At 36.9% G+C, this 10601-nt stretch overlaps 1 protein-coding gene across 7 annotated transcripts in view; it reads right to left on the bottom strand.

Annotated features, from left to right (window-relative positions):
• Nucleotides 1-327: 327 nt before the first annotated feature.
• The window catches only part of FUBP1 (far upstream element binding protein 1), a 38644-nt gene continuing 28370 nt past the window's right edge, over nt 328-10601 (bottom strand). For 4 of the 7 annotated variants that reach the window (XM_034778148.1, XM_034778150.1, XM_034778152.1 and 1 more), the window contains 3 exons: nt 5541-5600; nt 5314-5456; nt 4926-4974 (listed from right to left, as the gene is read on the bottom strand). In XM_034778148.1, coding sequence (XP_034634039.1) covers nt 4966-4974; nt 5314-5456; nt 5541-5600 — 212 coding nt within the window. In that variant the 3' untranslated portion in view covers nt 4926-4965. Of the gene's footprint in view, nt 1941-2804; nt 2852-4925; nt 4975-5313; nt 5457-5540; nt 5601-10601 lie in introns of those variants that run through there. The other 3 variants (XM_034778149.1, XM_034778151.1, XM_034778154.1) reach the window with 2 other exon arrangements.

The raw sequence follows: 10601 nt of genomic DNA, 5'->3' as shown, positions 1-10601 counted from the left end.
AAAAATTCTAACTATCAGGATAATTAAGTTCTGGAGTAAATCATCAAGGGAGGGTGTGGAATCTCCATTACTAGAAGGTTAAGAACAGGTTAAACCAACACCTGTCAGCAACAGTCTAGGTATACTTGGTCTGAACCCTACTACAGGAGGTGACAAAGACTAGATGACCTCTCCAGGTCCCTTCCAGCCCCACATTTCAATGTTTCTTGCATGAATTTATATAATACTGTGAAAATAATCACAAATGTATGTATTTTCCATCTGAAGCGGACATGCGAAAGTCAATATAAAGCCAGGAGGAAAGAAGGGAAAAAAGACAAAACATTATTTTGTACTATCCATCATTTTACATTTATTGAGAAAACCATAAAACCATACAAAAATGTTATACAGTTAATGTGTACCCATATTACATACAATGTCAATAATGCAAGCTCAAAACCACATTTTGTAAAGCATTCAATTTACCTCAAGTCCAAGCTGCATCTCCCTAAGACACTTCCCATCACAGTAGCCTTATAAAGCCAATCTTCTTTTTACACACGGGTAGTTTCTGTAGAGAACACTTTTCTCAGGACGAAAATGCATCTCACATGCATAAGAGAAATATGTGCATATACATGAGAGTTTTATAGGGTATTACTAGGGAAGAGGGAACCCTGTCAACTGTATGCTTACTGGACGGCCCAAATTTTGCCAATTTACAACATGCAAAGGAAACATAGAAAAGCTATTTCATGAGGGGGGAAAATAGTTTCTAGCATCCAATAAAACTGTTATGGAAGAAGATGAAATATTTCACGTAAGATAGGCTGTGCAGTGAATAATAAAACAACCTGCCTGGACACCAAAATACACTATGATACTTCCAAATGAAGATTATCCTTCCAGCTGATGTATTTCATGGCATGTCATACAGTATAAAGACTGAAGAAAGTGATCTGTAAATGCTTTTACTATATTAAACATTACACTTCCCCTACTTCCCTTTTAAAACTGCAATACTCAACTTCCTATTTCATTTGCAGGGTTCTATCAAATCAAGATACATTTATTTAACGTCCCATTTTGGAAAGTTCAGTTACTTTTCTACCAAATCACAAAAACAATCTTCGCTCAAAAATAAGATTCTAGTAATTTAATTATCTTCTGTCCTCTAAAAGAAATAGTTTGGAGACTGATTTAAATAATAACACTACACTTAGCATAAAATATGCCTATAAGTCCAGCAATAAGTGAGCTGAAAATCAATATGCCACAAACACTAAACTGAAGCCATTATGACTTTCACACCCTATCATCAATCCAAATAACTGGCCTGTCTTTTCTATTTTCCCCCACTTCTTAAATTTACTCAATTTAAGATTTTAATTATTAAAATATTCATGTAACGGTGAAATAAAAAGCAGCATGTTTAAGGAAGTGAAATAGAAATCCCACCCCAGACAATAAATTCTTAGGATTTAAAACCCACTGGGGGTACATACCTAGTTCTCTTGTGAAAAATAAATGAGTTACATATCAAACTACAAGTAAACAAAAATGAAGTGGCTTGAGGGAATTAAGTGCAACTATTAATTTCAGAAGGTAAATATATCTAAGCTTGACTGCTTAGAAGAATATAAATTAAAATATATAGTTTAATATTAGCCACATAGTTTTAAAAACTAAACAGATTATTGAACATTTATGGTCAAGCAAATAGCACTTTAAAGAATGACAAGTGATCAGACAGAAAAATTATACCCTACACCATTATGTATGGGATACATTTCAAATCTGTTGTTTTGCCAATTTTACCTTCTACATGGACCCCTTCTATGGTCCGTGCTCATCGGCTCACCAATGGCATACACTCAAAGGATTCCTCTTTATTGGTAGTAACTATCTCAGGACCTGATTTTATGAGCTATGATTTGGTGCTTGCAGCATCTTCAGCACTGTGTGTGAAAATGAAGGCAGTATTTTTGAATATTTTTCTTTGATATAGATATAAGCAGGACTTTTGAAAAAGGATCAGCACATTTTATATATTGAATAAACAAAAACTGATGAGATGCTGCTTTAATTAAAAAACTGTACCAGACCATCGAATAAAACAAACATTTTAAACTGGCAAAAGTATACAGCAATTCAGTTCAAGTATCAAAGAACAGAAAATACTGATTGCTATATAGATAATGAAAAGATTATTTGCCATACAGTTAACATTTCACTTGTGCACATGCTTTTCTAGTAAGACATACTATTCTGCAAAACTTGTGTCAATTTTCCTACTATATCAGATGGATAAGCAAACTAGTTTATCTAAAAATTTCACTAATATTATGTTGTATAACTTCTTTAAAAAGTCAAGAGAAACACACAGTATTCTATTTAGCTTTTAGGGGTGGGGTGGGAATAATGACCTGCCAGTTATAAAAACATTTGTGAAGGCTGTTGAAGTTTCTAACCAAGTATTTCCTGCATCTTAGGGGAGGGGGAAAAGTTTTGTTTTCCTTTGTTAAATTGTTACAATTCAGCTATTTGAGGAAAAAGTAACAAAAAATGACTTATTCAGATTAAGTTTAATTATTGCAGCAATCCACTCATCTTTTCTAAAAAATAAAGATACATATTTACCCAGAAATGTGAACGGTTGTTTAAACAACTGAGAGACTTTCCACTGAAATGGAACCATGAGTAACAGAATGCATTTGGGGAAATCAGCAGATTGCTTTTGAATACACAACCACAAAAATCTCACAGGGACAACATTAATGTACTGAAATATGTATTTATATACTTCCTTAGGTTGTGCTTACCTGTTGCTTTTTGCAGCAGAACCTAAGGTGGAAGGTCTGGGAAGGCACTGTGAAGTATAAATAATTGCACTGTTTGCAATTAATAAAGATTTTATACCTTAAAATGAATCAAAATCAACAGCCTCCATTTTGTGAATGATAAAGTATCCAGTGAATTTAATTTTGTTCAGTTTAATTAGTAATAAATGCACCATTCTACTATAAGGTCATCTACAAAAGTATCATGCAAAATATCTTAACTATTAAACTTCATATCCTACACTAAAGATTGCAGTATCTTCCTAGCTGTTTGTTTCAAACTACTACTAAAATTCCTAATCTAAAAAGCGGTACAGTAGTTCCCTCCAGGTTCTACAAAACACAATAAAATACATTGCTAATTATCTGAATAATAAAACTACTTCAAATTTCAAGCCTTAAGTTTTACTTCTCTATGCAGCCACCTTAAAAAAAGTATTCTCAAAGCAACAAATGGTGCTCCAAAAAGATATGGCTAATACAGGCTTATAAAATGGTTTAACATATACCTGCATCACTACATGTCTGCAAACTAACTTAAGACAAAACAACTTGTCTGTCTGTCAAGCAGTTCCAATCACTTTCATATGAACAAGATATGCATATTTTCATAGACTAAATAATACAACCTTTGTCTCAGGAGCCCTAGTGAAAAATGTTGTATTACTTAGATAACACAAGATTTTCTTTAGCTATTGCTGAACATTTCAAGAATACTTACCCATAAAGCTCACATATATATATGCACACCTATGTTTCTGAATTAAGAAGCAGTTATGATTTCCTAAAATATTAGCACTGTATTCCAACATAATATTCACACAAGTATGGCATTTGCATTATGTGGAAAATTGACAAACGATACTGTTGCAGCTCATCAATTTGTCATTCTGATGTACTTACAGTGCAATGCTCCTTGAAGGAACAATCAAGGATGATACACAGCACAGTCCTCCTCACCCCTATAGAGCTAGTTCTATACTGGCTGGATCAAACCTGCACTTCAACAGACAATGGCAAGACAGACTGTATTGCATGTAGTCTAATATATGCAAAGAGCCAATAAATATGCAAACAGCAAACAATGAATTTCAACAGAATATCAGATTTTCAGTACGAGCAGTAATGTAACAAAAAAAGTATATCAAATAATTTGATTCAACAACTGGTCTTGAGCATTTACACAACAGAACTTATCTGTACTGAAAGAAGTTCTCTGTCAACCACTCCCCCACCCCAAACAAAATATAAAGTTTCAATGTCAGATGCAATTCTGGTAACCACGTTCACCTTTCTACACTGATTTTTGAAATGAACTACTGCAAACTGAATGCTTAGAACATTTAATTATAAAAGTAAAAACCTTTTATAACTAATCTGAAAAATGTTTAAAATAGTTATGCTGAAACAGTATCAAATTAAAAACAGAAAGGTTAACTTATAGCAGCTGTACAGGTCTGAAACAGTGGTCATGTATAAAAAGGGAAATTTCACTGTTAATGCAATGGAAGTATGCCAAAAGATCACCTTTTTAAACACATGCAGTTTTTAATCAAATAGAAAGAAAATAAAGGTATCAAGATTACTGGTGCTAGACAGCAAAATACAATAAATGAAAGAGATCCTCCATCTACAACTATTCTGCAAAGGGGAAAAACATGCCAATGACAGGTTTTTAAACTCATTCTAAGATTTCATGGGGGGAAAAAAATCTCATTTGGGTACATATACCTTAATTCAGCATTGCTAATAAGTCCTAGAATTCTTTAAATACCCACATATCCAACTTACCGACACAGGAGGTTTCATATTATTTATTGTAAAGCACAAAACAGGCATTTTAAAAGTGAAAGTATACATTGAAAAAGTACATTTATATCACAAAGCATTGACCACATAATAATTGCAAATACATTTGCTGGAATGTGTACATCTACACTAATATACTAAAAACAAACCAATTTTCATTTCTACACAGAAATATTACCTCCTATCAGTAGTGATAGATATTTTGTACATTTTCAAAAACACTATTTTTAAACCAAACAAAATTAAGATCTTCATCAAGGCGTCTGCATCCATACATTTAACAAAGGTTTTTTCCCCCACACAATGAAGCAAATACTGTATTGTCCACTTCTTATTATTGGCCCTGTGCAGAAGAGATACATAAGAGATACACAAAAAGTTAAAGAAAATCCTTTAAATTGAGCTAACTCAGGAGTGAAGCCTTTAAGAAAGAAAAATTGGTTAATGTAAATGGTGGTGGCTTCTTGCATGGTTTTCTAAACCCTGGGGGGAGAAAAATTTTTAATCAAAAGCACTGAACGTTCTGAAGAGATAGAGAACTCAAGTTACCAGATAAAAGTCATTTACTAATTATTCTGAGTTATTCTGCTAGAAAAAAAGGATGCACACTCCAACGGTAACAAAACAGGAGACATGCAAAAAAAAAATTTATAAACACAAAATAATTCATAAAACTTTATACCTGTGGTGCTGGAGGATGCTGTGGCATTCCCTGTGGACTTGTCTGGGCATAATATGCTGCTTGCTGTCTGTAGTATTCAGCCCATGCTGCACTATAATCAGGCTGACCTGGTGGGGCCCCAGCAGGCGCTGGAACTGCTTGACCTAAAATAAATTAGGACTACATAACTTTGTTGCTGTAACAAAGACAAAGAAGCTCAAAATAATCTCATTTCTAGCAAACATTACCTTGCTTCTTGTAATATTCCTCCCAAGCCTTTGAATAATCTTGTGGCTGCCCTTGTTGACCTGAAAAACCCCCCACATTTTAATGTAAAAACTCCCGTGTACACCAAAATTATACATATATACAAAGACAGAGGTATTCTGCCTCGCAGTTGATTTCAGGTCCAAATAAAAAAAATAAAGATAGCATACATGTAAATATCAAGTAATTTACACAATGCTATTCTTCCTGTTGACATTAGAGAGCCACTTTTAACTCTGGGACACTACCATTTCAAATATGCTTAAATATCAACAATACCGATTTTCCTACTTCCAGGTGACTGAATTTGAGCACATCCTTTATAGAAAGCAGCGTGCAGGAGTCAGGAAGTTTGCACATGAACACTCACATTTTGTCATTTAGACCTTGTATGTTAATACTTTTAAAAGCAAAAAAATAAAAAGGATTCCTGCTGAAACGTGTTTCAGAGCACACTTTGGGGGAACGGGTGGGGGGAGGGGGGCAACAAAAAAAACCCACTTTTTTCCAAGCATGCCCACTTGGATTTACTTGAATTTAATAACTGACAGTATTTTCAGTTAAAATGCAGGTCAACAAGGGAGAGGAATTAAGTAGTCAGATTACAAAAAGTGATCTTGTTGCACAGGCTGCATTTACTAACACACCAGCTATTAATTCATTACATTTCAAGTTAATTGATTTGCTATCCGAGCAAATAGAAATAAATCTCAAGATCTGTTTAACACTATTAGAGCTAAGCACTTCCATCAAAGACCACATATTTTTATTAATATATTCCACAAAAGACAACAATCCCCAAGATCCTCCTCACCTCCAAATTTCAAGCTCTGTAATTTATTCTCAACACACACAATAATTGGCGGATTATAATTAAGAACTATTGCCTCATTCAACAGTGCTCAAAGCTGTAAGCAGAAGGCAATACAGTACATGGAATATGCCAACAGGCAACAGTTATTACTTAAAATAAATAAATAATAAACCATTATTACTATTTGAAAGGAAGGTCAAGGATGCCCCTAACCTCTTCCTCCCTCCAAGCCCTCTGAATTTAGAAACGCCTAACTCCTCCTATTATTACCACCACCTTTTTGCATGACAATGGGGCATCCCAGCTGACATTCAAGAGCTACAACACTCCAAAGGTGCTTTTGCCAGCTGCCATTATAATGGAAACACATGACTACTGACAAAATACTAACACACATTCAGGCCTTTGCTACACTGGCGCTGTACAGCGCTGCAACTTGCTGCGCTCAGGGGTGTGAAAACGCCCCCGCCCCCCGAGTGCGGCGCTGTAAAGCGCCAGTGTAAGCAGCGCTGCAAGCTACTCCCCTCGGAGAGGTGGAGTACTTACAGCACTGCGAGAGAGCTCTCGCAGCGCTGGCGGCACGACAACTCTTGCGCTTCACAGCAATTGGAAAGTGTAGCCAAGGCCTCAGGTAGAGTTTGAGATGCTCAAGATGGCTGGTTGAGACAGCCAAGGACACAGATTAACTGACTTGTCTTGATCTTCCAAAGACAAGTCTTTATGGAACATTAGTATATATGCATACTGATACATTAAATTTTATAATCTTGGCTAACAAGGTGTGTAAGGTTCCTAGATTTTTTTTATTTTGGGGGAGGGAGGGGGGGAGAGAGAGAGAGAATAGAAAACTGCAAAAATAAAAAGAAGAAAACACTTCAGTTCCTGCAACTCAAACTGATCCCTGTTCACTGTGGTCATACAAAGATTTTAAACAAACCTGGATCTTCTGAGGAAACAAATCAGCTAGAAACCGTAAAATAAGAAGAAACAAAGGATTTACAAGTACACCAGAGTGAAAGACATCCCTTCTACTTTTCTTTTGTTTATTCCAATCCTCTTTTGCAAATGTAATGTGCGTAGGCCCCATGAAAAGGTTTCCAGTTCCTACATTTTGTAAATATGAGGTAGCCTGTTATATTGCATGCAATAAACTTGTTTAAAACAAACAAAACAAAAGTTATATCCCTAAGCACTCTCCAACTCTTCCCTTCACATCATGGCTCACTAAAATTCCTTACAGCTCCCTAGCGAACCCTTTCCATCCCCGTATCTTGACCTCCCAACACAACCTCTCTCATTAATAGCTCCCAGACGGAGGGATTCACACCTCCCGATAGCCAAGATTCCTCCGTGGCACAGCACTGGAGCAAAATCAGCCAGTGTTCAGTTTACATACACTTGGATATTAAAAGGTTTTCCTAAGGGTTAGTGATTTTTGTCCTTGTCATATTACTGAGGTACGGCCAGCACAGTTGATACCACTTAATCCTAGAAGAAAATTTAAAATTCTACTTTCTCTTGATCAAACTGTGTAGATAGATGGTAAAGCATCTCTTCTGTTCCTGATGAAGAAAACTTAAGTTATAACCCAAATGGAAATTTAGGAGCTGAAGTCATGTAGTTTGTCACGTGCCATTTGCATTTAACCTCCTCCAACAGTGTGGTCAAAAGGTCTCCAATATCAATAGATCCTACTGAAGTTACCAGAAGTAAATTTTCTTTCACATACCCACTTTCAATTATAGCTAGAGATTTTGTATTAGACATGAATCAAAGGAAAAAAGAAAGTTAAAGTATGGTGCTGAAATGTGCAGTAATGTGTACTGGTACCATGGAAAGGTTTCCAATTTCTGCATTTTATAAATACGAGATAGAGCTGGCTGTCGTGTATAACCACCTTTTACAAGTTATATCCTAAAGTACTTTCCAACTTCTTCCATTCACATCTCCAGAATCCCAACCGGAAAAGGAAGGTTTTGAAGATTCTTTCTGTATTTAATCATCTGTCCTTATGGAGTGCAAAAACTCACACCAAAACCAGTATCGAATTTATTATCTGCTGACTTACTTTGTGGAAGAGGTCCAGAAAGGATCTGGGTTAGACTACCTTTCTTGCAAATTCCAGAGACAGCTCAAGCTTACTCCATGGAATTACTCCTGAGGAAATTCTGTGCCACTACACAATGCAGAATTTTGCAGAAATTAATGGTGGGAGGGCAGAATTTCCATTTTTCCCCATAGAAATAGGCTGTTGGGATGTTGGTCACCAGTAGGAGCCGTTGGACCCAGCAGAGCCCAGCTCACAAATAGAAGACAAGGCCGGGGGGAGGGAGAGGGAGGAACTGGAGGGTTTCCCATGGCTCTAGGAGGGCAGGGTCTGTCAGTGTTGGGGGATGAAGGGGGAAGACGTGCACCTGCAGCTGGCCTTGGGGAAGGGTGGGGTATGGGGTGTGAGTGTGTCTGGGCCAGGGAGGGCCCCACACCTGGGCTCTGGGGGGAGGAGAGGAGAAGACTATGACAAAGAAGCAGGAACTGGGTTGTCGTAGGGGTTCTTTAACTCTCTACTCCTGAGGGAAATTTTGTTTGCAGGATTTAATTTTTTGGCGCAGAATTTCCCCAGAAATAATGGAATTCTGGGGCTTCACCACATCCCTTCACTCAGGATGAGTCCTTCCAAAGCTGTACTGAAACACTAAAGTCTAATTAGCATACTGAAACTTTTTACCAGTAATGCTTTATTAGATCATATTAACTATATACACACATGCACCTTGAAGAGGCCACTGTAGAAGCACATGAAAGACTTATCAAAGAAGCCAGACTAAGAGAAGAGGCAGTCCCAGAAAAGCAGTTAATTTTTTTATTCTTAACAATTACCTCTCTACCAGTTAAACGTCTAGGCTGTAGTGGACAATAAGGAAGGAGAGGAATTCCTTCCTTAAGTATTAGTATGGTACTTGGGGACCTCTGAACAATGCTTCTGAACAGGAATTAAGGCCAAGCATTTTATAAACATGTTAATGGGTAACCAATTGGCACATTTTCTGATTCTTCTGTGGTGGCTGATGCTTCATCATATGCCAACATGTTACTGCAGAGCATGCTGAATGGGCTTTGATCCACTCAGACTGCTTATCTTCGAACCTCACTAATGCAGAGTTTGACTACGAAAAATCTAGACATTTTCAGGCCCAGGTACGTAAGGTAAAGGAAAACAATGATTACCCACTGACCTAGAAGATTCTACAATGATAAAATCTAAGAGTGCATCTCATACCCAGAATGTGCAATGCTCTTTAGGGTGTTGAATCTTTGAGTAAAACTAAAGAATGAACTCTCCTGATGTATGGAAAAAAGTTCCTTTGTAATTACTGATTCTGGGAATTATTCTGGAATAGTGACGGTCGGTGTGGAAAAAGTAATAAAGCTTGTGCCTTTTAAGAGCAGACACTCTTCTTGCTGACATGATTGCAACCCGGAATCATGATTATGTAAAGAAAATATATGGAATTTACATCTTGGGTCTCAGTGAATACGTTATGAAGACTGCAGATCCACACGAAGAGAAGACAGGTCTGACTGCTGGTTTGGATAGATGTACTACCCTATGGAATCTTGAGCTATCTGCTTAATATTTCGATGATCTATGCTTATAACACTATTTAATGCCGAGATAAAAAACAAACAGGTGGGAGATTTCAGACCAAAGAAATCCAGAACTACAGTTTCTGATTTCCTAGGATCTCTCTCCAAGCATTAGAAAGAAGTCTGTCCAAATTTGTGTGTAGGCAGAGAAGATGAAAGGCTAGAAGAGTTTTACTTCAGATGAACATCCCATCCTATTTAGGACTTGATGATCAGCAACCAAGCTGTAAGTTTCAGGTAGTCAAGTTTGGGATTCTGCAGCAGGCTCTGCAACAGAGCATCTTAATTGGGGAGAAATTGAAATTAAGACCATTAGGATAATCCCAGTAGGTCCAATCTGTGTTAACAATGATTATGCCTTCATCTTTTTAATTGCTTCTCCTTACAGTGGAAGGGAGGGGGCCTTGGAAGCACACAAAAACCGTTTAGGCCCTCTGTGAGCAAGAACATATCCCCAGTTAACCTTGGTCTGTTTCCCTTAACTCTCCTTTCCAACTGGATGGAAATATACCTATATGGGGGCAGATTGGCTCTTTGGATATTTGCTGGAATATTTCTTCATTCAACCTATTCTGGGTTGTGT

Source organism: Trachemys scripta, chromosome 8, assembly GCF_013100865.1.
Source record: "Trachemys scripta elegans isolate TJP31775 chromosome 8, CAS_Tse_1.0, whole genome shotgun sequence".
Taxonomy (NCBI): Eukaryota; Metazoa; Chordata; order Testudines; family Emydidae; genus Trachemys; species Trachemys scripta.
The sequence above is the reverse complement of the archived record's forward strand: the minus strand, read 5'-3'. Positions and strand labels throughout refer to the sequence as shown.